Source organism: Halichoeres trimaculatus, unplaced genomic scaffold, assembly GCF_033239565.1.
Source record: "Halichoeres trimaculatus isolate MK-OKI-2021-1 unplaced genomic scaffold, fHalTri1.1 fHalTri1_scaffold_13, whole genome shotgun sequence".
Taxonomy (NCBI): Eukaryota; Metazoa; Chordata; class Actinopteri; order Labriformes; family Labridae; genus Halichoeres; species Halichoeres trimaculatus.
The window spans coordinates 7,211,581-7,236,729 of NW_027437191.1; the positions used below are offsets into that span (position 1 = coordinate 7,211,581).

At 39.0% G+C, this 25,149-nt stretch overlaps 1 protein-coding gene across 1 annotated transcript in view; it reads left to right on the forward strand.

The window, feature by feature from the left end:
• Window positions 1–7,566: 7,566 nt before the first annotated feature.
• The window catches only part of LOC141801666 (uncharacterized), a 43,132-nt gene continuing 25,549 nt past the window's right edge, over window positions 7,567–25,149 (forward strand). The window contains exons 1-6 of the mRNA XM_074684804.1: window positions 7,567–7,778; window positions 8,105–8,191; window positions 11,505–11,628; window positions 11,717–11,819; window positions 22,718–22,831; window positions 22,919–23,035. Of these exons, the coding sequence (XP_074540905.1) occupies window positions 7,682–7,778; window positions 8,105–8,191; window positions 11,505–11,628; window positions 11,717–11,819; window positions 22,718–22,831; window positions 22,919–23,035 (642 nt within the window). The 5' untranslated portion in view covers window positions 7,567–7,681. The remainder of the gene's footprint in view (window positions 7,779–8,104; window positions 8,192–11,504; window positions 11,629–11,716; window positions 11,820–22,717; window positions 22,832–22,918; window positions 23,036–25,149) is intronic.

Sequence of the window (25,149 nt, forward strand, 5' to 3'; positions counted from 1 at the left end):
TTGTGGACTTAACTAAACCATAGATTCAAACTTAGTAGGGTTTTTTTTCTTCTTCAAATGATGAAATATTTTTGTATAATCATAACTTAATGGTATACATTCAAGATTGTCATTTTTATGTTTCTGCTTAAATTCTACATATTTTGACTTAAGTTCCATATATCAAAACTTTATTTTCTTTTTGTAGAATTTCTGCAGCATTAATTGTCATTTTTATTCCAAACATTCAATGTTGGCTCCATTATTTTATTCTCTTAACTGATTTCAAGATTCCTGGAATCACACAATCTCTTCAAGCTTTTTAAACTTGTTATGAAACAAACTGGAAGCAGCACTTGGGGCCTCTTTGTGGTTTTCAAAAGTAAACCCATAGGGGTGAAAAAAAACAGAATTTCTGTTTCTGATTTGTAGCACCTCCAATTACTGTTAGGAGTGTCAGACAAAGCAACATGCAACATGCAACATAGTACAGGACCCCCGACCCACTGTTTTACTCTTTGCACAGAAAATGAGGTAATGAGTGTTGCATCCGGGGCTCATAAAAAGCTTAATTTAATTCCTTTTTTTTGTCATTTTTATTTTATTTAATTTTTTTTCTTGTGAGAAGAGGGATCAGCAAACATGTAGGGATGGTGCTTTGTACACAGGGGACCAAAAATAAACACTAACTAAAAGTTCCTGACAGCAGCTCTAAGAGCCAATCATGTACCTTTCTTTAATCTGGAATCCAAATAAACAGAGTGAATGAATAATTGATTGGAATGTAACCAATGAATGTAAAAAATGAAAAAGGTTTTAACTCTTAATTATCCTTTTACATATATATATATATATATATATATATATATATATATATATATATATATATATATATATATATATATATATATATATATATATATATATATATATATATATATATATATATATATATATATATATAACAGTCAAGTTTATAAAATGTCCCTTTAACAAGGTCCTTGTTGTTGGTGGCGACGTCATCAAGCAGTGCCCACTTCTGTTTTACTTCATGACGAGACACAATGCGCTGGCTGGTTGAACTTTTTGCTTTATTGTGTTTTTCAAAAATATGGTGGTGGTTAAAGATGGTAACCATTTTGTTAATGTATGAGAGAGTAGCTGTACAACCAGGCTCAGTAAAGTTGGAGTGTTTAATAAACCTCTTTTATCCACTGCCTCGACCAAGCTGCACGGACCCAAAACCATTACAATCCACACAGGACTGAATCCTCTTCCACAGAATTGCTGTACAAAATGCACCTGCTGGAAGAAGAAAAAGAAAAAGAAGAGGACCATCTACCAACTTCAACTTCAACTGCTACATATAGGTTGGGATGAACATCATCACAAACGGCATAACCCGTGTTTTAGCCTCCACATTATCACTCTCTGATTTATCTTTCTTTCTTTCTTTCTTTCTTTCTTTCTTTCTTTCTTTCTTTCTTTCTTTCTTTCTTTCCTTTTAGACAATTCAGCTCTAGTGTCCACCATTACAACAAAGTAAATTAAAAAAAAGCATTTTCAGCAGAAAAAAACACAGATCTCACTCCTAAACTTTGCTGGCCTGTGTGATGTTGTCAAAGTTCTTCTACGGTGCCGCAAAACAGTCCTATCTTGGCTGAGTTGGCTGAGTAGGAGCGCCGGCTCTTAAGCCTAGTGGAGGAATGGGCCTCATCATAGTAATCAGGCCGTACCAAGTATCTCAGTGTTTTGTGCTTGTGTGTTCTTTGAGAGTCTTCTTGAGACTAACACTTTTTATGTGTCTCTGTTTTTTCAGTGCCTCTGTGATTGCTCCTGCAGCAGCTCATCGACAGCCACACTCTCTCCTCCTTCAAACCCACCTTTTACAATAAATACCCTCCAACCTGTTTTGCCTCCATCTCCTCTTGGGTCCCTTAAAACCTGCTGGTCACACAGACTGTCACAAAATATCTCATTTTAAATTGTGGGTTACAATCTGGCATATATCCAAAAGGGAGACTTCTCTGAGGGTATGCAAAAGCCACTCAAATCAATCACGTTTATCCTTCAGGTCTCCTGAAGCTGTGAAAGTGAGGCTCAAGGGCTCAACTTTTTAAACTTGGAGGAGGTAAAAGTGAGACCTAACCCTAACCCTAACCCTTTCCCCACCCACATTTAACACCTGTAGAGTATAGAAATCTTCACCAGACCTGACGCACCTGAAAAAGTGTTTGACTTAAAGAGCATGCCAAGGCTTTCATGAGTCCATCCAAAGAAAAAAAAATAATCATTATGATAAAGACAATTTAACACCATCCCTTGCTCTGATTTTTTGCTTAAAAGAAAATCTAGTTTTCATCACACCTACACTCACCTTATTTTCAGCCTAAGAGTTCGTGGAGGAAAGGACAAACACAGTTTTGTTTTGTTTGTTTTTTTTGTTTTTTTTTAAAGTGCCTTAATAAAAAGTGCAGTGAGTGGAAACATGCTGCAGGACTCCACTCCAAACCTCTGTCGACTCATGCCTCCTGTGTGAACCTGACCCAGATATGTGAGAAAAGACACAATGGGTGAAACTATTTTTGTTTCTTTTAGCTGAAACTGAAGCCTGCCAAGAATCTGTCTGACAGAAGGAACTGTGTCAGTCCTGAAGAGATGCAGAGATCATGTGACAGAAACTCTCAGGGAGGAAACAGACAGTTCACAAAGTGCTTCCCTGAGGGTTTGTTCACACAATCACTGAAACAGTTTTAAAAACACCTCACTTACAATTACAGATTGCTTTGGATATGTTTTTAGTAACATTTCTACAAGAGCCCCTTTGCTTTAGTGTTGGGATGGGTAAATGGCTGTTGATTGAGTAGTGATCTGTTATCTGACTGGTCGTTAATGTGTTAAATTTATCTTGATATATGAGGAGATGACCCTCCATATTTTCCCTGTTGTTTTTGTTGTTTCTTTCTTTTTCTTTTTAACCCGGGTCCCAAAATTTGTAAAACCCACCACTTGAAAAACAGCTGTTTGACATTTAACTGAGCTCTAGTGTCCCACCTTGAGTATGACATCAGATGTAAATTGCTGCTGTAAGTGCACCAATGATCATGATGCTTAGTTAAAGGGGACATATCATGCTGATCCCTGATTTAATACTTACATATGATATGATAAATTTGAAAACAAGACCTTACACCCCCTTAATTTTTAAAAAATGAGATATTGTATTTTTTCTGATATCCTAGAACAAGATTTGATGCCTCTGAAAATAGGTCATTGCCAGTTGGCCGCGAGATTTTGACCTTTGTGACAACATGAGGATCCTTTCTTTTTATTGGAGTAATCTGATAAAGCAGCTCCTCCTCTGTGATGTCAGTTAGTCACACAACCGCCACCGAGGGATACACCTGCCAAGAGCCGACTGACTGAATGCTGGATTCAGGGACCCTGCTCTGCTGAGCAGCTGGGCTTTACATGGTGAATTAGCAGTTAGAACACTGTAGTTTTAGCAGACGTCGTAATACTTGTGAGACTGATATTCGCATGCGTGTTCTGACATGCACTGTGAACCTGGACCACAATAATGCTGCGGTAATAACATAGTGACGAACTGACAGTAGAGGCAATCTTTAGACTACACTTTCAGCATGATGGATAAAACAGACAGAGAAAAGTGAACGAGCAGGATTGAGCCCTGTTTTAGAAATAGTTTATTGGTGAAGTCTGCCTATATTTCCACGTATAAACTATACATGTTACAGTACCGGTTTGACTCACCACACTGAAGCGTCCTGAGATGATCTGTGTCCAGGTAGATTTTCTTCCTCCTGAGCTGCAGAACTGTCAGGGTCTGACTCGGGGTCCAATACAAAAGGACGTATCCTACACTCTGCCATTTTATTAGTGTTATCAATGCCTTACAGTGAAGTTTTGGCAAACAGCAAACTCGCTCGGTCTGCTCCATTCAATTTGGCGATTTTGTAAATACTGCCATGCTGCAAAAACCACCCCCTGGCTCTACCCCCTCAGCCCCTTTGATAGAACTGACCAATCAGAGCACAAAGGGCTGTGACGTTGCGAGGTTACTGGAGGTCATTCTCCAAACGGAGCGTTTCAACGAGATCTTCAGAATGGCCTAAAATGAGGATATTGAGAACGCTATTGTGGGGCAATGAAGGAACTAAATGACTTGTACTGAGGGCAGAAATGCTTTACAGGCATCCTAGTCTGGCATAGTGTAAAGGAGAAACAAGCATGATATGTCCCCTTTAAATAATTTAATGTGTAAAAAATGATCTTTTTGTTCTTTACTGAGTGAACACTTAAAGCGGGTTACTTCCCATCTTCCCATCTTCTAACAATGGATATAAAGTAACAATGCATTCAAAGTAATAACTTGTTGAGTGACTGTATTAGAATAGAATAGAATAGAATAGAATAGAATAGAATAGAATAGAATATGTCTTTATTGTCCACCAAAGCGGAAAATTGGCTTTGGCTCATCAACACAAGAGATGGACTAAGATACAAAAGAATGTCATACTTGAAAAAAACATATATGAGACACAATATAAAGGTTGAGGTAAAACAAGATCTAGTTAAATTAACTGATGAAACACAGTTTTAAAACAGTTCAGGTCATTTTGTGGATTTGTCACTTAGTCCTATTTAAGATGGTGGTAGCATTTGGTATAAAAGATTTTTTAAAAAGACCTTTGGCCAGGGGAACTCTGTAACACAGGGGATGGGAGCTGTCTGCCAGGATTCTCTGGGCTTTCCTCCTCGTCCTGTCAGTGTAGTGTCAGCCAGAGGCCTCTGGGGTTGTCGCACAATTTTACTATTTTGTTTACCTTACCCTTACACTTGCAGCTCAAGTGACCAAACTAATAAAATTATGGAAAGAATTCCCACCAAACCAAAACGCTTTCATTTAGCAAGACCACAAATTGTTGAACCAACTAATTGTAAATGTATTGTGTGAACATACAGTATTTTGTAAACAGTAACTAGAAAAGAAAACAAAAACGATAAGTAAACTAAAACTGTATCCTGTGTTCACAAAACTAACTGAAACTAACTAAAATTGAAGACAAAATGTCTTAAAATTATAGTTTTTGACAATATTAATAGCCTTTAGGATTTAAATTAATCCGACACATTTTCCCAACCAATTTTAGACAGTTTTCGGCAGTTGTCAGTGCTGTACAGCACCATCATAGTGACGTACTGGGATGTGCTTGTTTACTGCACTGACTGGCTGTGCTCTGTGCTGCCACGAAATGAAGTGGAGCAAGGAATCAGAGCATCTGTAATAGTTTAATTTCATGTGAGTCTGATTAAAATTGTATTTGAGTCTGCCTTTATTGTTACAGAGTCCAAGTTTCTAATTATTAAAGGTCATATTATATTTTTAAAATAAAATTTATGTTTATATTATCTTGATTTAATTCATGTTTATATTTATTTTACTAAGTTTATATTATTTTCATGTGTTTAAGGCAGCAGCCAACAGTTCAGTAACAGCATTGACTGAGCAGTGAGCTCTATGTTGGACTTGAAAATAAACAGTATTACAAAATATTTACTCTGACCTTTTTGAATCCTGCACCTGGTTAATAAGGTATGAAAAAACTAAAACTAAACTGGAACTAAACTAAAACTAAACTAAAACTAAGCCTTGTTGCAAAAATCAAAACTAAATAAAAAATGCCTGCTCTAAAACTAATTAAAACTAAACTGTAATGACAAATCCAAAACTATTATAACCTTGAATGGGTTATGCTTTGTTGTAAAATTGTAAAATGAAGTATTTAAAGATTACACAGCTGGTCTTTGTAGTGGTGCTCAGACAGCCTACACGATTCTACAACTGTACAATTTCATTTGGGAGATGCTTTGTGCAAAGCAACAGCGTGAATATGTTACACCACTTAGGCTTTCGTACTTTCTAGCATTTGATATTTTGTACTTTCTATTTTTAACTCTAGTTGAAGGGAGTAGATGTTACTAAGAAGCCAATCAGTAAAGTATTTCTAATTCTAATTTTTTTTTTTTTTAAGAAGTGTTCAAGGGGAATTTAGAGAGCACAAACACAAAGCTGTTGCACAGACATCATACAGCTCTTTGATTTTGATAATACGCAGGAAGTTTTTCCCTTCAGGTCGAAGTTAACGACTTCAGGGGAAACAAAGGATCTGAATGACTTACCCAGGAGGTATGCAGTCAGACCAGTCCAGTTAATAACTCAAATGTAGGACTTGGCTGTTTAAACAGGAAGTGCCTGCAGGTGTGAATTACCTGACTGACTGAGCGTTTCACAGCCACTCTCATGTTTCGTTCTTCTCAAAGCAATGGATTGTATTCAAGAAAGGACAGTGATATATTCATTTAAAGATTCAGAATGAAAAGATCATAATTTAAGATTTGTCAGCAATCATTTTTCACATCTTGTGCCTACAAAAAACATCAGATAGCAGATTTATTCCTTCTGGCAGGTTTGCGTTAGAGTCAGTGATTTTATCTTGTTCTTAAAACATTTTAGCATCTGAAACAAACAACTGGAAAGATCCTGAAGATGTACCTTTTTGTTTAAATGTTAATGTTCCTCTCTGTTAATGTGTGTCTGTGCCTGGTTATGTGCTAGATAGCAGAGATTAAACACCTTGACAATTTGTTTTAACTAATTATTCATTTGTTCTTACCCAAGCAGCAACCTGTAATCTTAAAGTATGCAGCCTAATCAGAAGTGTTAAAAAGTGCAGTTCAAGTGTCACTAATAACTAGATCACAGTTGGTCAAAATAGTTAGTCCGCTAGTCAGAGCTAATGCTAACTACAGAGAGTGACATTTCCTGGACTTCACAACCCGTAGTCAGTCCCAAAGTGTTGTTGAAAGAAAGTGAGATGATACTTTCAACATACTACAAAAATGGATAATAAGTTAATTTCTATGGTTGTATAATTACACTTGGGGCTGTGCTTAAATGAAAGAGGCACGTTATTAGCATTGTCTCATATTTTTAGACGGGAAGTTGCCACTTGCTAGCTTAGCTCATTTAAATCCAGGTTACACACTCAGCCTATTATAAGGGCATTTTAACAAGTCATTTTTGTATCTTTTTAAGTGCACAACTCTGCACTGGGACTTTTATGCTTATATCTCAAACTCTGTATCAACATTTTTTTGTGATTTTATTTTGTTTTATTGTACTTTCTTTATCTGCTTTTTTTTTTCTTTAAACATGTTTTGCTGATTTGTATCTTCCTGAAGCACTTTGAATTGCCTTGCTGAAATGTGCTGTATAAATAAACTTGCCTTGGTAGGAAGATGCCAGATCCTCTTAGGCTTCCGTAGTGAACTCAGAACTCAAATTTAAACATGCTAGTATCATTCTTAGTTGTGGATTTGATCACATGTGAATAAATGCAAGATAAAAGTGCACAGTTGCAATATTTAAAAAATAAGAGTAAGGACTTGTATTGTCCTCGTAAAGGCCCAGTGAACCTTGTTGGCCCCAGCTGCTGGCCCTCCTCCTCCGTGTTGTCTCCGCCCTCTCGTCTTTATAAATGCGCGGAGCTCCGTCCAGTCAGCGGGGTTAGCTCAGCTCGTGAGCTGCTGAATGGACGTAACATGGCGGAGAAAGGTAGCAGCAGGCAGCCGTGGCTCTCCCGGTTCACCTCCACAGCTCTGTAGGACCGGCTGCTAGATGCCGGACACGGTGTGGGGAGACCACACAGTTTGTTGGGACACTACGAGAGGAAAAGTTTGTGGAGAGGACATAAAAATGAGCCGATACGCAACAGGTAGGAGAGACAAGTGCAGGCGATCAGCCTCTGTATCACTGAGTAACATGAGCGAGCAGGTGGGCTGTTAGTGCAGGTGGGCTGTTCATGCAGGTGGGCAGTGTTGGTGCAGGTACACCGTGTTGTTTTCCTCATTTGTTGAACCAGGAGACACACTGGCTACAGGTTGATGATTTTCTGGGCTGCAGCCCTCCAGCCTGCTCCTCTCTTGAGCAGGAATTTGTTGGACCGGCTCATCCAGCGGTCAAACACAGAGGAAGAGGAGGAGGAAATTCTTGCCTGGTGTGTTTTCAATCAAAATAATCATTTTCCCACAAACCTTTCAGACGTGCAGGAGTCTGCAGAGGAGTGTGCCCCCTCCCCACCGCTGCCTGCGGATCATGTGCTCAACTCCGGAGCTGTGCTGTTCCCTGGTAAAACACTGCACCCTGCCATCCACAACTGCACTTGTTATGATATTAAATATACACTTATTAACGTTATCCATGCTTATTTACTGTACTGCACGGACTGACATAACATGCCTCTGGAAATACAGAGTAAAATGTCCTTGAGGAGTAATTCTTTCTGCTGACATGAGGCTCATTTCAACGTGTTTTGTAAAGAAGATGATTTCAGATATTCCCCAGTTTTCTTAAATTTTGCAAACATAATGAATTAGAGATCTGCATTTCAAGAATTTATACTCTCTCCCCCTTCTGCCTCTGTGTGCAGAGTTTTTGTGAACTTGTGTTCTAGCTAATTAGACTAAGAAAATTTGACCTTAGTTTTGGTCATTCAAGTCCTTAAAAGAACTTTTTAACAACCAAAAGTCGCAGAATCACACCAGGTACAAATAAAGAAAAATATTTCTGAAGGTAGGAAAGTCAACACATTAGCTATTCATTTAGATCAATTAACGCCTGTTTGAATATTTGAAAAACCATGACTCTTACATGTTTTAATCAATGATTTTTGCACATATTGTAGCACAGAAATACAGATTAAGAAGAAGGAAAGGAAGATCTTGTGTAGATTTCTTTATCTTGCAGCAGTGAAACAGACTAAAATGGCTGCAATTATAAGTTGGAGTTTTGTCAAAACCGAACCAGCAAATTGGTGTTGAATAGTTTTCTGTTGCAACTAGGGATGAGTTGTGATTTTAAAAAAAATCAGATAACTATTTTTATAAAAAAGAATACAGTTCATGGGACTGTAACCTCATCTTAAATATACATTTTATTTCAAAGTGTTTTTACCTGCCCCTGGTTCTAATGTGGTATAACAGCTAATGGTGGCATTTAAAGGGACAGTGAGGGGTTTCAAAGTGATCTTGAAAAAGTCTCTCTTCTAGATATACACCTGATCATAGTCCACACTTTAAAATGAGATTTTCAGCACCAGTAAAGGTTATTCCTCAATGCTACTTCTTAGCTTCCCAACAGACAGAAGTGGATTGATTTGCGCTATATTAAAGTCTCTTGGAGAACACCACTCCAGCTGACGAAGGTTAGTAGTGAGAAGAGAGATCTGTGTTTTTTTCTGCTGAACACGATTTCTGTGATTTATTTTGTAGTGATGGTGGACACTGGAGCCTAACTGTCAGACAGAAAAAGGAAAGAAGAGCAGAAGAAAGATAAACAGGAGAGAGATAGAGCACAAGCTAAAGGCTAACACAGAGGCTAAACTGTTTCTGATGATGTTCATTCCAACCCACAGTCAGCAGTTATTCTGCAGTGGTCTGTTCAAACTTGAGAGTCTATCAATAAATTGAAGAGTGAGGTTACATTAGCTCTGATTGGTAGATGACTGGCAGGACATAACCAGGATTTATTAAAGTTACACATTACAGACATGTCTCAGAGCACCGGGCTGTCAGCTGCTCTTAAATATAGACAACTACTAAACTACGGTACAAATGAACAAAGTTTACTTGCATAACTGTCGACAAATACTTGACCTTGTATCTGGTTAAAACTTCTCTTGAACAAATAAAAGTAGAGTTAAAAAGATCTGATCTTCATTCCTTTCCTAAGCAAATAAGTATTATAGTTATTTTTACCTCAAGATGAGCTGATTGGTTGTGATGTCATATATGAATCCCTTGTGCCACTGAATTGTACGCGTTTTCACACACAGTTTAGATTGATAGGTTAATATTGTTAGGAGTGAAGTAGTAGGTTCTGTAATATTGTGATTATGGACTGAGGGGTGTTTGTAATCACTGCAAACAGACTAAGTGATGTACTTTACAGGGATTGGTATGAGAGGAAATGTTAAACACATTGCACTTATCTAAACTAGGCCTGTCATGATAACAAAATTTTGTTTGACGATAATTTTCCAAAATATTATTGCCGATAAACGATATTATTGTCAATATTATTTTGATTTTTTTTTTTCCATTTTTTCACTGTTGTCATTATGATAAATGGGATAATGAAGTGAGTACATCATATCAAAAGCAAGAAACTTTAATTTCTTAAGAGTATTTAACTGTAATTAAAAGGTCAGAATCTTTTAAATAAAACACATTAAACAAAAAATATAATAAATTTAACAAACAAGAAAGAGAAAAAAATACAATGAAAATGAAATGGACTCACTTGTAGAAAAAAATACATGTCAATGAAAATAATTAAAAGTAATCAAAAACAATAAAACATAGACCCTGTCTCTAAAGAAACTCCAAAAAAAAACAACAATAAAAACTATAGCCTAAATAAAAGGGAGTTTATACAGTTCATGAATTGTTTGTAACATGTACTTTTTCTCAGTCAATCCGTACTGTCTGTCAAACATTTTTAACATTTTTGGCTTTCAACCGTATTGAAGGGCTGCATTTCTTTGGCAATGTAGCTGTCTTTGAGCGCCCACCACTTGGTGCTTTTATTTCTATTTACTTTGCAGACCAAAAGCCTCAGTAAGAGCGGATTGTCAAAGAACAAGGCTCCGCTGCACCTCCCCTTCTTCTTCTTCGTCGCCACTATTTTCAAACAAATGTGACATATTACATAGTAGTTTCGTGCCATTACTCATATTAGCGTGTGTTTCCTCCTTACCCCTCAGGACGCTCGCTTCAGCTCTCTCCGTGTGTACTCACGAGCAGCCCCGTCTTCACCCCAAAGATCGCATTTTTGACAGATGCTCTCTCCGCTATAAATCCGCTATAGAACCTGTGCACCCCGATGTTAGGAAAGATAGACGTAGTGAGCCATCTTCTCATTCAGCCTCTTTGGTCGAAAGAGAGGAGGAAAACATACATGCATGCACCTGTCAGTTTATCGAGGCTGGCAAACTTAACAAGGACGTTTTTATTTATCGTTCAGTTAATTGATTTATTGATTATCATGACAGGCCTACTCTAAACCCTCACCTTCTGAATGAGAAATGCAGAACTGTGAGTGGATATGAGTGTTAACCCATTTTTCGTCTGTATGCATGTTTGATAAATGAGGGTCAGTAACCCCAAAATAAGTTGCAGGAAAAAAAGGGAGTTGAAGGCTTTGAATTTGAGACGATCACTTCTGGTTTCTAAAACGTCGGGCTCTTCAGCGAGAAACATCAGAGAGATCTTTTCAAAAAGTTTTAACTTGTCAGTAGGCTAATCCAGAGATTTCTCAGAGGCTGTGTTTGCCCTGGATACATTACCCACAAGTCAGACCCACATAGCTTTAGATGTGTCGGTTACCTGCAGAAGAATATCCTCTGCACATGTGAGATAACATGTGGTATCTGTCTCTACAGGTGCTTTTGATCAACATGGCTGCCCTTTGATCGTGTTCCCCGTGAACGCCCAGGACAAACTCGCCTCAGATCTGAGCAAAGCAGAAGTGGTGGACTTCGTAAATTACTTTCTGTGTCTGCACAAGTACGTGGAGTCAGAAACTGTTACAGTGTGCATGTTTGTGAGAGGAAGGAGAACCTGCGCTGATGACAGGATTGTTCTGTCTCCACAGTAAGAGGCAGGAGAAGGAGAGTTTGGTTTCCGTGGTGGCTGATCTGAGGCAGGCCTCGCTCCAGACCACCAGGTTCATCACTGAGACGCTGCTGCTTCTGGAGGTATGGTGGTGGTAGAGTTCACCCTGGACCCTGAGCTGGCTTTGCAGCAGCTCTTCACTGATATCTATGCACATAGCAAATGGCACCAACATGCTCATGGTTTTGTGTCAAGCCTGATGCTTTATAAAGACTGGACTCAGTCATTTTTCTCCTTCAGCTTCATGGAAGTTTTCCAAACGACACACATCAACAGATGCTTTCATTCTTCATTTCTTTCAGATTGTTTGAATACTGTGCACCCCCACACACAGCCTATACAGTGTAATCACAATACAAAGAGGAATTGTTGAAAGTTTTTGCTCTTTGAGGGGTCCATTCAGTGCTCAGATGTGAATAAACAGTTGTCTAATTCCTAATATACATTATTCACGTCACCCTACAAGAACCCACCCACTTGCACCTACTCGTGGCTTCATTAAGTTGTTTTAAAATTCACTCGACTGAATGATTTTATTTATATTTGATGTGATGTGAACACAACATCAGAAAAACATCACAGGTACAGTGTGTGGCAGCATGTAGCCCCTCAGTCTGCAGTCTTGTAGCTTGGTCCTCTTCTGGATTTCTGCTGTCCCTCCTTATCTAACTCAGGTGTGTCTTGCCATCTGATTGGACAACCTCAGCTTTTTCCCACTCTGTCATGGGATTTGTCTTTTGTGGTGGTCTGAGAGTGCTGATTTCAAGTAGAGGTAAGATCGGCCCTAAAAAATCCAGCCCGACCCAACCCAGGCCCGCTGGTATTAAAGCCCGACCCGGCCCAAGCCCGATCAATTAACTTGATTTGCAGGCCCAAGCCTGAAACAAACCCGAAATTTTATATCGCAATTTTTCTGAATGTTAAACATATTTTTATGCTTATTATAAATGTACTTACACTGTGAAATGACGCTGGAAAAGTTTGTTAAAGATATTTCTGTGTGTGATATTGTCCTCACATGGACGCACCTCTCTGACAAGGAGAGGAACAGCAGCAGAAGCAGGTCTCTGGGCTTTATTGTAGATCACAAAGGGGGGCATCTGAGATACACGGGGTAAAGCCTGAGCGCAGAGCGCAGCAGGTTCACTATAGTCTTCGTTACCAAAGGGGGAAACAAACAGACTTCAAAAATCCTCTGCTGGAGACTGCGTGCACGGATGAATACATTCATGTTTCTGGACCAGCTGCTGTTTGCAGAAGTCAGATCTGCTGAGAGTTCAGTCTCGGGTTAGTATACAGTACATAATATATAAATATATATTTATTTAAAAGAAATTAGTGAGAGAGAAGCCCGGCCCGACCCGACCCAAAGTTAATAATTGACATTTTGGGCCCGACCCGCCCTGAATTTTGGGCAGGGCCGGGTCGGGCTCGGGCTTAAGATCTTACCTCTAATTTCAAGTTTACTTGGTTGATCCCTCCGTTGTTAGTAATTTTATCATGCTAATTCATTTACAAGTTTTAATTTTCCTGAGTCAAAGTGAGGACGTTCTGCTTTCCCATAAAAAAAGACGAAATGTGCATTTTTCTTTGAATCTCTACATGTTCATATGTTGTAGAAATCTCTGAATCTTTAAACTGATTTAAAAAAATGCACAAGATCTTAACGGGATCTTCTGAAATGATCAGGCAATCAGATTAGGATCTCCTGATTCAGGACATGTTGGGGAGTTGGGCCTCAAACACCAAAGTCTGCCTCTGACAGGCCTCTGAAGGGCTGACCAATCAGAGGGAAGGAGGTCAGCCTTAAAGAGATAGCAGCAAAAAGAAAGTGTTCAGACAGAGGCTGTAATAAGGATTTTTAAAAACTTTTTATCATTTTAAAGTACTAAGAGGATACCAGAGGAGCATTATAAAGACTAAAGAAACACTATCCCCTCTTTAAATCTAATCAGAGGTGTATCAACAAGCCATTTTGATCCTGAAAAGTTATTGAGCAACACAAATAATAACTCAAGTGGTCAATTGGAGATCCCGACTGATGTGGCATTTTTGGGGCTGATTCTGATATTTGGGAACAGAACACTACTAATTTAAAATGAGGAACTTTAATTAGCTACACTTTAAACATAAGGACTGTAAACCTACTGATAAGTTAGTGGAGCCAACTTACACAACTTAAAACTAATGCATAATAGTCTTAAAATTGAAAAGTGTATACAGGCTTTAACAGTTGCATATATCTGTTTATTTCACATGACGTTAAAACTCTGTAATACACTCTTCATAACTCTTGTGAAAAAAACAAGAATGCTCTCCTTGACATGCCCCAACAGCGTGTTTCTGTGAGGATGTTATAGTCATGGGACACTGAAGTGTTATATTGTCTTACAGTCACAGCTTACACTGAAGTAAAATAAAAATGCAGTTTCTTTTATCATCACCCTCTCCTCTGCTGAAGCTGAGTGAGTGTGAGGAGGAGATGTGCTGCTGCACTTTGCTGGTCTGCTGTTTAATCTGTTAGATAAAGTAATAAGGTATAGACCTGATTTATCAGAGACAACGCACTGCTGCTTCAATTTCTCCTCCAGTTCAAGTTATGAATGAGAAAACGCCAAGAATACAACGGACGACTCGTTCAGCAGCTTCTTTAAGAATGATAAATAACAAAAGGCAATTAAGTCTGTGTAATACAGTAAAAAGGTATAGACCTTATCTGTAAGAGAGTAAAGGCATAATGCTTTAATTTTGCCTCTATTTCAAATAATGAATGAGGAAACTGAAAAACAATGGCCGACTCACTCAGGAGCTTTTCTTTTTTTGGAAAGGCTCTTTGCACCACTGATTGTTGTACACTGTAGCTCCGCCCCTGGCCCCCCACATAGTTGGGGCTTACAATTGGAACTCATGCTGTGTTCCAATTGTACATGGAAGTCAGAATTTCTGAGTTCTGAAGTCGGAGCACCCATAAAACCCCTGAGTTCCCAGTAGGAAAATCCGAGTTCAGGTGTAAACAGTAAATAAGCTCCTGTTGGTTTCTTTTTCTTATAGAATTTCTGACTTGTCTTTGCCGCAATAAATCAGCTATATACTTAGTATTGTTTGATGTTAATATACAGAAATACTGCTGTTATGGCAAGTTTTTTCCGACTTGGCAACTGGAGCGCTGAACTCAGAGATAACGTCTTCCCAGTCCTAACTTCCCAGTCCTGTGTACACATGGAACACAGCTTTAGCTCTGGCCCAGCAAAGAGTTGGCGCTTGCTAAGCACCAGGTTTGAGCACCTGAAGCCAGAGCTTGGTCTGTGGAAACACAAAGAACCAGTGCTAAGTCAGTCACAGGTCTGGAACTAGCACCAGCACCATTTCGGAGGAAAATGGAAGAAGTGCTAGGAAAAAAATCACAACACTAGACATGCACCGATCGATCAGCCGGCCAATTGATCAGTACTTTTTTCTCTGAGACCTAAAACTCAGGACTAGTGCTGTCAGGCGATTAAAAAAAATAATCTAATTAATTACGGGATTTGTAATCTAATTAATCTAATTAATCTAATTAATCGCATTTTAATCTCATATCTGCTTAAGGTCCCAAAAAAAGAATTTGAATTCCAGGACATTAAAGTTACATTAAAAGACATTTAAAAAACCTTAAAAAATAAGGTGGGAATATATACAACACATTTTAGGTACCCTGATGCATAAGGAACACATGAAAAAAGTTTTATGGTTCTATCTTTACAAAATCTACTCAGTCCTGCACCTAAGATAAACTCATTTGATTTTAAGGACGATTTTTGCTTGTCACATTTTACTCACTGTGGACTCAACTGTCACTGCAATATGAATACTTCTATGAGGTCACGAGAACCAGGGCTAAAGGCTAAAAACTGTGAAGAACTATGTACAAAACACTTTATTCAAGTCTTGGATCAAAGAAAAGTGAAGTATTTTCAGTTTTACAAGCTCTGAACACACAAACTGTTGCTCATTGGTGCAGAGCAGCCCCAAGCTGAAACATGACACCAGGATGATGGAAGCAAATTTTCAAAGAATTCTTTAGATTTAAATACAAGACAAATATCGATCATTCAGGGCTCGTTTAATGTAGAAAAGAGAGTGTAAAATTATCTGTTTTTTACAGAATTGAGCTAGAGCAAACGGTTGATTTTCTGCAGATTTTCAAAAAGGACATGTGAATAAACGAGACCTGGACTGTATCACTCTCACTTCCCCCCTAAAGCATGTTGCTGACGTCATGTGTGATACATTCAGGGACCGTCGGAAATTTGAAAATCTGATGAGAACACCTCTTTTTCTAAGTAGGAGAAACGGTCTGTAAATGCCAGACATGTGAAAATAAGTGCGTCTTTGAACGCCCCGCGGGTTTGGGATCCAGATTAATCTGCGTTGATTTTTATAACACGTTAATTTGCGTTGTAATTAATTAATCTGATTAACGCGTTAAAATGAAAGCCCTACTCAGGACACTTTATTGTTTTTTTAAGTTGAAACATAAAGATTTTATTGTTTCAAGATATTGTTCAATGATTTTCAATAAAATAAGATTGGAACATTGAACGTATTTGCTGTCAGTTATAAAAGATACAAAGAAAAATCAGCATCGGCCCAAATCGGTATCTGCAGGTCAGGCTTTTTAAAGATAGGTGATCAGTGATGTGTGCACCCCTACATGACACAAATAAAACCAAAATGAAATGCCTCTGATCGTCTTGTCATCATGATGTAGTTTGGTAGAAGCTCAGATCATGTCAGGAAATACATTTTGAAATCTTTTTTTGTTTGTTTGTTTTAAACGGAGGTGGATCCATGATTTACAAGTCAGGGAACCTAAACACTGATGCTTTTTCAACACAGCAATAAGCAGATTTGGGGAAAAAATCTGACAAAAAAAAAGTCCTGAGTTTGTGCTCCATGCTGACTGTCTGTCCTGGTAAAACCAAAGCCTGCAGACACCTGATTGCTCGATACTGCTCTGGTATATTCTTTTGTGCATTAGTGTATTGATCCTTCCAGTTTCGTGAAGTTAAGGTCATTTCAGGTGGTAGTCTCAGTGCAATGGCAGCTTTAGGTTGTGTCTTCTGAGTGAATTATGCAGGAGCAGGACTTCCAGTTGGTCCTCTGCAAAGTGAACAGAGACATCCTGAACTTGTGATCGCCCTCTTGACTAACAGATCTATTTCCTGCAGGATGAAGTTATGCAACTTTTCTTTTATTGCTTCAGGGACGTGAAGACTGATCTTGGAAATGAAATCCAGCGTGCGTCATCTCTGGTTATCGTGAAATTCCTGTGTGCGCGCGTGTGTGTGGGGAGGAGAGGGGAGGGGGCTGGGGGTCACATGCAGAGCTGATCACATGCTCAGTTATTTGATAGAGCAGCTCCAGTGAAAATGCATGAGCACTGCAGTGCAGAGGGATGATACATTTTTCCATTCAGATCACTTTCTTAAGAGTGTTTTGTGGTCTGAGTCGCTGGTCTGCATTCCTCCATGTTTATGCATTTATTTAATTACAAAGCGCTGTGAAAGGGAAAATCTAAGTGCTGCTCTGTAATGATTTATGTGTGCGGTGGTCTGCTCAAATTCAAGCCGACTTTTGGAATTTCATTACCCCACAGTGATAGCTTCATTTCCACGATAGTGGCTCAAACAGAGAGGTGTCATACTGTGAGGCTGTTAAACTTTTCCTAAATGTCAGTCTTGGTCATCATGATTAGCTTCACGTTAAGTAAGAATTAACACCTCTGAATCCCAGAGTCAACAGTGCAGACTCTGTGTTATTGGCTAATCTTGTTGGGCTGTCTTGTAGACAAAGGCCCTGTGTGAACTGAGGGTGAAACAAAACACACACGTCAGTTTAGATTTATTCTGAAAACAGTTTGAAAATGGTTGTACACAATAGTTTACTTCCTTTTTGTTCATAATCAACAGATTTCTCTATAATATTTTCAAATGAACCAGTTTTCGCCAAGAAACTAAAGTATTCTCAAGCCACAGATCTTACACAAGGCGGAGGATCTTGTTTGCTGCAGAGCTATGACTGGCTGGTGCAGGACTCACACACCAAGGGGCCGTTTACACATCGACGGTTTTAGGGTGAAAGGCAAAAATTTTGTTGCGTTTCAGCCTCGCGTTTACACGGAAACAGCGTTTAAGCCGACCCAAAATGCAAACTTTTGAAAACAGCCTCCAGAGTGTGATTTTTCTTAAGCCCCCTTACACGACAATGTTTCATCTGGAAACGCTAAAACGCAGTGAAAAAAATCTGCGTTTACATGGAAAAGCTGAGGGACTGAAAACGCTGTAGCCAGGCCTGCAGGTGGTGCTATAACTATCTTGTCCAGAAGCAGCTTTTGGTAGATCTGTAACGAAGTAGAGTTGGGTGGATCATCTGGCGTTAACTCATGTTTTGACAGCATGCAATAACTATGACATAGAGAGATCCATCATGCATGCATGCATAGTAGCATCTGAGATTAAAGATACTTCACTGAAGTCACTTCTCAGCTGGGAAAGGCATGAGTCGGCAGAAGCTCTCATTAACTTTCTTCGTTCAACTGGATTGTGTGGAAGAATCTGATACGCTGATGAGTCGGCGTCAGAGTCCAAAGGGCAGTAATACGCCATTGTTGCATCTACACTGCCAGAAATTAACAAAGAAGAAGAAGTAGAAGAAGAAGATCATCTGGCGTATTAGTGAATACTAAGTTCAAAAGTGGAGCAACAGATGCACATTTTGTATAAAGACAGTCCGCAGATTCAGCAGCACAAGCACAACACGGTATTTCGCGATGATTGTAACAACGGTACTGTTGGATTGTTGTATAGGTGAAGCGTGAAGTGGAGTGTGACATTCCACTGAAAATGCCAGCCTACTGTTAACACGGCAACGATGTTGGCAGTGTCTCAGAAAAGTCCCATTCTGGAGGCCGTTTTCAAAAGTTTGCGTTTCAGGTCGGCTGAAACACTGTTTCAGTGAAAACGCGAGGCTGAAACGCAACAAAATTTTTGCGTTTCACCCTAAAAACATTGTTGTGTAAACGGCCCATAAAACACTGCTGACACCATTGCCGCCGACTTCATACGCCACTTCGCGCTTCTCGTATACAACAGGACAACCGTTGCTACGATCGTCGTGAACTACCATGTTGAGCTTGTGCTGCTCAATCTGCTGTATCTGCTGACTGTCTTCATACAAAATGTGTTGCTCCACTTTTGCTCTTAGCATTCCCCAATACACCAGATGATCGGCTCAACTCACCTTCGGTGAAGATCTCGTAAAAGCTGCTTCAGGGCAAGACAGCACCACCTGCAGGCCTGGCATGCTTACTACAGCTTTTCAGTCCCTCAGCGTTTCTTTGTAAATGTAGATTTTTTTTCACTGCATTTTAGCATTTTTAGATAATATGTTGTGTAAACGAAATCTAATTGCATGTTGATTGCATGCTTTTTTTTTCCTCCGGTCATACCAACTGCCTGTTAGTCCGGCACATCTGGCAGAGCTGCAAGACAGCTAGAGTCTTGGACGGAGGAGTTCCTTGATTTCCAATATCCCAATGATGCTCCTCTCCTCGTTCATGCTGGGCTGTAAAACCTCAAACCTGTTGCCTCGTAGTCTGGCTGCACTCACTTTGTTGATGTGCGGTTGAAGCCAAGCTAAATACAATCTGGTTTTGACACGGTTGGTTTTATTTAGAAAGTCACTGGATGATTTAATGTTGTCTTAGTGCATGACTTTCTCTCCTGCTTGATCTGCTCCTTACAAACTAACAAGTTGTTACTCATCAAGGTGTCCTGCTTACATGGTCACTTTTAACTCCGAAACACTGATCGCTCTGTAACGGTGGTTATCCTGTCAGATTCAGTAGCTTGAGTCCATCGTGGACTATCTTTTCTGATAACTGACCACAGAACAACAGGACATTTTATGTGTTCTGTGTGTTCAGTGTTTTCTTTCAATGTTTGTTCAGCCTCCCTGACAGGTTTATCCAGTAGAGGTGTAGTGGCCACAGAAAGGCTGTCTTCAGGACCTAGATGTGACTAATGTGACGTGCTGGTTTTTGGATGACTGTGTTGAAACTGAGGCTTGGCAGATTCCTTCTCTTGAAACTCATCATCGTACTCACCTTTCATGTCATCGGGGAAGTCAGACACTTTGCACTTAGTTGATAAAATCAGCACAGACTCATGTTGGCTGCTGGTTGGACTGGATCATCAGTTCGACTTCTGGTTCTCTAGTGATCTGTTCACGTTGGAATTGTACAGATGAGGACAACCAACTTCCACTAAACACATGTGGCTGGGTAGTTTATGGAGGAGTAATGAGCGTTGGGTTAAACTCCATGTTTTCCAGTTCATATACAGGGGGTGTTGTGCTATTGTTGGTAGTACCACAGCCCACCTGTGACATGTGTTTATGTGACAGATTCACATGATATTAGTCAATTTTAGAATATATTTAAATACTTTGTAAACAGTTTGATTAAGTTGAGTCTTTTAGCATAATGATGATGATATGAATATGGTAACATCATGTGGTTGATGGCGGCACCTGTTGAAACGACCCAAGTCCATGTGACATTTAAATAAGTGATCTCACTTTTACACGTTTGCCTGTTAATAATCCACAATTTTAAAATAGGATTAGCACTAAAATCTGTGATTTCTCAGTATCTGTGGTTGGGTTGGATTTTCCAAGTAAATTCCATTTACAGCACATCGACTGATTGTCCCTTTGAGCAGAGAGAAGGGATAAAAAAAGATTTCTTGGATTTAATTTGTAGGTTTATAAAACTGTCAGGGCTGAACAAAGTTAAACAGGAGAGTGATAGAGCACGAGTTAAAGGCTAACACAGGAGCTAAACTGTTTGTGCTAATCTTGATTCCAACCCACAGTCAGCAGTTATTCTGCAGTGGTCTGTTCAAACTTGAGAGTTTATCAATAAAATGAAGAGTGAGGTTACGTTAGCTCTGATTGGTAGATGACTGGAGGGACATAACTGGGATTTAATGATAAACCATTCAGCGAGCGTTATCTCTATGGCACTGGGTGATGATGCTTTGGTGCTATCCAGATCTTGATCTTGCCTTTTAAACAGTCAAATTTCAATCAGATTATGCAAATTGCAAACATTTGGTCAGGTCACTTGGTTTAAAAAGGTCCTGGAGCAGTGTTCTGGTGTTCCTTAAGCACATAATGTATGCGTTTATATGAGCTTCATATCATGAGTCATACACTGTGACCTCTAGTCATGGCTTTACATTGTGTCATTTTTCTGTTGTATTGGAAGACACTGCTTATGTTGGCTACTTTTTAGTCAGTGTTTGTTGTTTGTAGCAGTTTTCCCCCTTTGTGTACATCCCCAACTGCTCCCTCTGGTCGGTGTTGCAGAACTCTCTGCGCCAAAACATCCAGTCACAAGAACAGTTTTTTTCCCCAGGCCATCACACTGATGAACACTTGACCTTCCATCCAACTCATATACCTCATGTACAACTACAGCCTGTCTGTTTCTTCTTTACACATTCATCTTCCATTTCTCTATTGCAAATTGCACATTTTCTGACATCTATTCAATGCACTATTTAATACGAAAAATTAGGGCCACTTAAAGAAAAAAAATAAAAGTAAATAAAAAATTAAACTCAAAATTTCCAAATAACTTGAAAAAAAAACCCTAGAAATAACTAGAAATGTTTTGAGTCTGTATGGTCACAAGTTTACAACTTATTGAACTCAAAAACTCACTAGTATATAAAGTCGCAATTTTACGACTTTATATACTAGTAAATTCTGATTTATCAAAGATTTATATGTGGCTTTGAATGTGTAGGTGGTTATGTACTTCATGGCAAGATGGACCGAACTGACGGCCTCATCAGATTGTACTTTTGAGTTGGTCTCAGCGATAATGAGACACGACTGGTTTTAGCCCTGAGTCATCGCATTCTTATAATCAGTCGGACTCTGAAAAGATGTTGTCGTGCCATGGGGCCGTTCAGAAGAAAGCAGCAAGTTATTGAACTTTCCTCCTCAGGAACATTTAATAAAAGGAATGAAAAAAAAAGTAAACAGGCGATCTTGCGCTTCTGCAGCGGAGACCAGAGCAATCGATTACAGTTTACAGTTCACTCAGACTTCTTAGTAGATTACAGATGAACAAATAGATCGTAGAAAGACACAGGGAAACATCTAAAATCTCCCATATCTGTCACAAAACAACCTTCAATTTTACAATTGTTTTTTTTTTTTTCAGCATATCTTTTTCAGCTTATCACATCTGCATCTCTCAAGCATCCCTTGTGCATCAACTAACATCTGGGACTTGTGTCTTTGTAAACCAGTAAATTTACAACTTTACAAGGCAGTAAATTTGTGACTTAATTAATTCGCAAATTTACAAGTTTATTAAGTTGCAAATTTTCCACTTTATGAACTTTCACATTTTTTATTTCTAAAGTCGTAAATTTGCGACTTTAGAAATAAAAAAATTAAGAGTTTTTCCTCAAATTTATTTATTTATGTAATTTCTTTAGTGGCTCTAATATGCCATCGTAGTTTAACTTAAATTGTGTATATATTTTTACTCTACTCTGTAGAAAGTTCTTTGTGTAATGTTGTAATTATTATCATTTTCCCTACTACTCCAGCAATTTTTCACTTTTTTAATACTTGGTGTAATTTTTGGTGTTTTCTATTTACAACAATTGTACCAAGGGATGCATTTTAAACTAGAGTCAAATTCCTTGTATTCTTGGAAATACTTAGCCAATTAAGGTGATTCTGATTGTGATTCTCAAAGGACCAGAAAATGTGCAAGCTTTGAGGAAGCTGCAAACAAGATATTGATTGTGTATTAATTTCTCTCTTAAATAATTGTTGAGCCAACTGTAAGTGTTGTGATGTTTTAGTCAGTGTTAATATGTTAAAGTTAAGTTTTCTGTTTTGTTCCTTCCTCCAGCTGCACAAGCGGACAGTCCACAGTGTTTACTTCATTCAGCCAAAAAAGAAAGATGTTCTCAAGCTGTTGCTGAAACTTCTGTCCCCGTCAAAGTTGTACACGACATCTTTCAAGGTAAACAAAAGCAACACTGGTCTTTCTTTACTAGCTTTGGGTGGAGGTTTGACTTGTTCAGGTAACTCTACTGTCATCTCTTTACAGAAAGTCCTCCTGAAAGAAATCCCAGAGCTCTCTAACTATATCGACAGGAGTCAGCTGACAGCACAGCTGGGTGGCTACCTGGTGTACTGTCACCAGAGCTGGGTCGCCTTCATCAAGGTAATATGTCATGGAAATGCTCATCCCTTTTGTAAACAGCTCAAACTCTTAACTGCCTTTGAGGAACGAGAAATATGACAACTAGAAGAGAAGTAGTCTGTACAGTGACATCCTGGTTGGGCCAAAACACACACATAACTAACAATGACCTTTCTTTTCATGTAGGTTAAGTAGATTATTTGAATCTGTTCTTAACATTTGGACGCGCAAACCTGCCAAGAAAATATAAGACATGTAGGAAGTTTTCAATATGTTCCTTTATAAGTCAGGTCAACGGTCAAATAATAATAATAATAATAATAATAATATTTATTTATATAGCACCTTTCACAGAGAAAACTCACAAAGTGCTTCACAGAATTCAAACATCAGTCGTTTCCACAAACAACAAATAGAAAACCACAGAGAAAAACACAGATTCATAAAAGATCATGATCAGCAAATTATTCAACATGGTCAAGGAATGCTTGCCTGAACAGGTGGGTTTTAAGTTGCTTTTTGAAATTGGCAATGGATGTAGCATCCCTCAGGGTCTGGGGGAGAGCGTTCCACCATCTAGGTGCAACAGACTCAAAGGCTCGGTCTCCCCGGGTCTTAAAACTAGTATGGGGAACAATTAAAAGTTTGTGACCTGCAGACCTGAGTGACCTGCCAGGAACATACACCTGAAGCAGCTCACACAAATACTCAGGAGCCTGACCCCGTAGAGCTCTAAAAGTTAAAACCAGCACCTTAAACTGGATCCTGAATCTTACTGGAAGCCAGTGTAGGGATGCCAGTACAGGGGTAATGTGACAATATTTTGATTTTTTTGTCAGAAGCCTTGCAGCAGCATTCTGAATAATCTGGAGACGATCAATAGAAGATTTGTTCAGGCACAGAAAGAGAGAGTTACAATAGTCCAGGCGTGATGACACAAAGGCATGAATTATCATTTCAAGTTCTCTATGAGAAACAATGGATCTCAGTTTTGAGATATTCCTCAGATGGAAAAAACATGTGCGGGTCAAGGCCAGAATGTGTTTATCAAAGAGCATGGCCTGGTCAAAAATAACACCAAGATTTTTCAGGTTAGAGCAGACATTAGATTCCAAAGAACCAATACGCTTAGCAATCTTACCGGCAGTACCTTCAGGAGCGACAATCAAGACCTCAGTTTTGGAAGCGTTAAGTTGAAGGAAATTATTGCTTAACCAGTCATTGATTGCGAACAGACAGTCATGCAGTATGTTAAGGTTGTCATTACTGTCTGGATTAAAAGAATAATACAACTGAACATCGTCTGCATACATGTGATAAGAAATGCTATTAAACCTATTGATGGCTTCCCTGAAATCAGGGAAGTCTGCTCCATCCTCTTTGATTCAGCAGAAACAGCCAGAATAATAACACACATTAACTAACATCAGGAATGCATGAATGGCCTTACCTCTGTAAAGACTATTTCTGTTCAAAAAGCTTTTATCTTTTTCATGGCACTGTCTTATGATCAGTCAGAGGGTTTAAACACAGGGTTTTACTGTCCCACACACTCACACACTCTCACTCAGCGACTCTGCTTACGTCCGTAGTAGCACACAAAAACTCTCTTTATTTGGCGTTCATGTCAGTGTTTACTCCTTCCACACTCAGCCTCAGTGTGTGACGGGGGGTGTGCTGTGCCCACTCGGTCAGGAGATGTTCATTTGTGGATTCATTCATGAGTGGCCTCGTCCATTGTTTGTTACCTTGGTGAAGCTGGAGTGAAAGCCTGCCGTAATCAGCTGACCTTATTAGCAAGTGAAAGGAGCCCCTCTTTCCATCACATTATATATTCAGTCATGTTCAACACAAGTGTTTGGCAGCGATGACAGTGCTCGAGAACCGTGGCTGCTCTCTGCCTATAGGAGGCTTGTTCAGGATGCTCCTACACAGTCTCCACATGACCTACTTCTGTTGAGCCCAAACCAGTGAAGCCTGGCCAATCTAATGCTTTTTACTGACCAAACTCAAAAGAAAGTAATCAAATTAAAAAGCTTACTGCAGTTTAATTAAACTGGCAGATATTTAACACATTTTGGCATCTCATGAAGGAATGCTTGAATCAAAACTTGTTAGTACAGCAGCAGATTTTA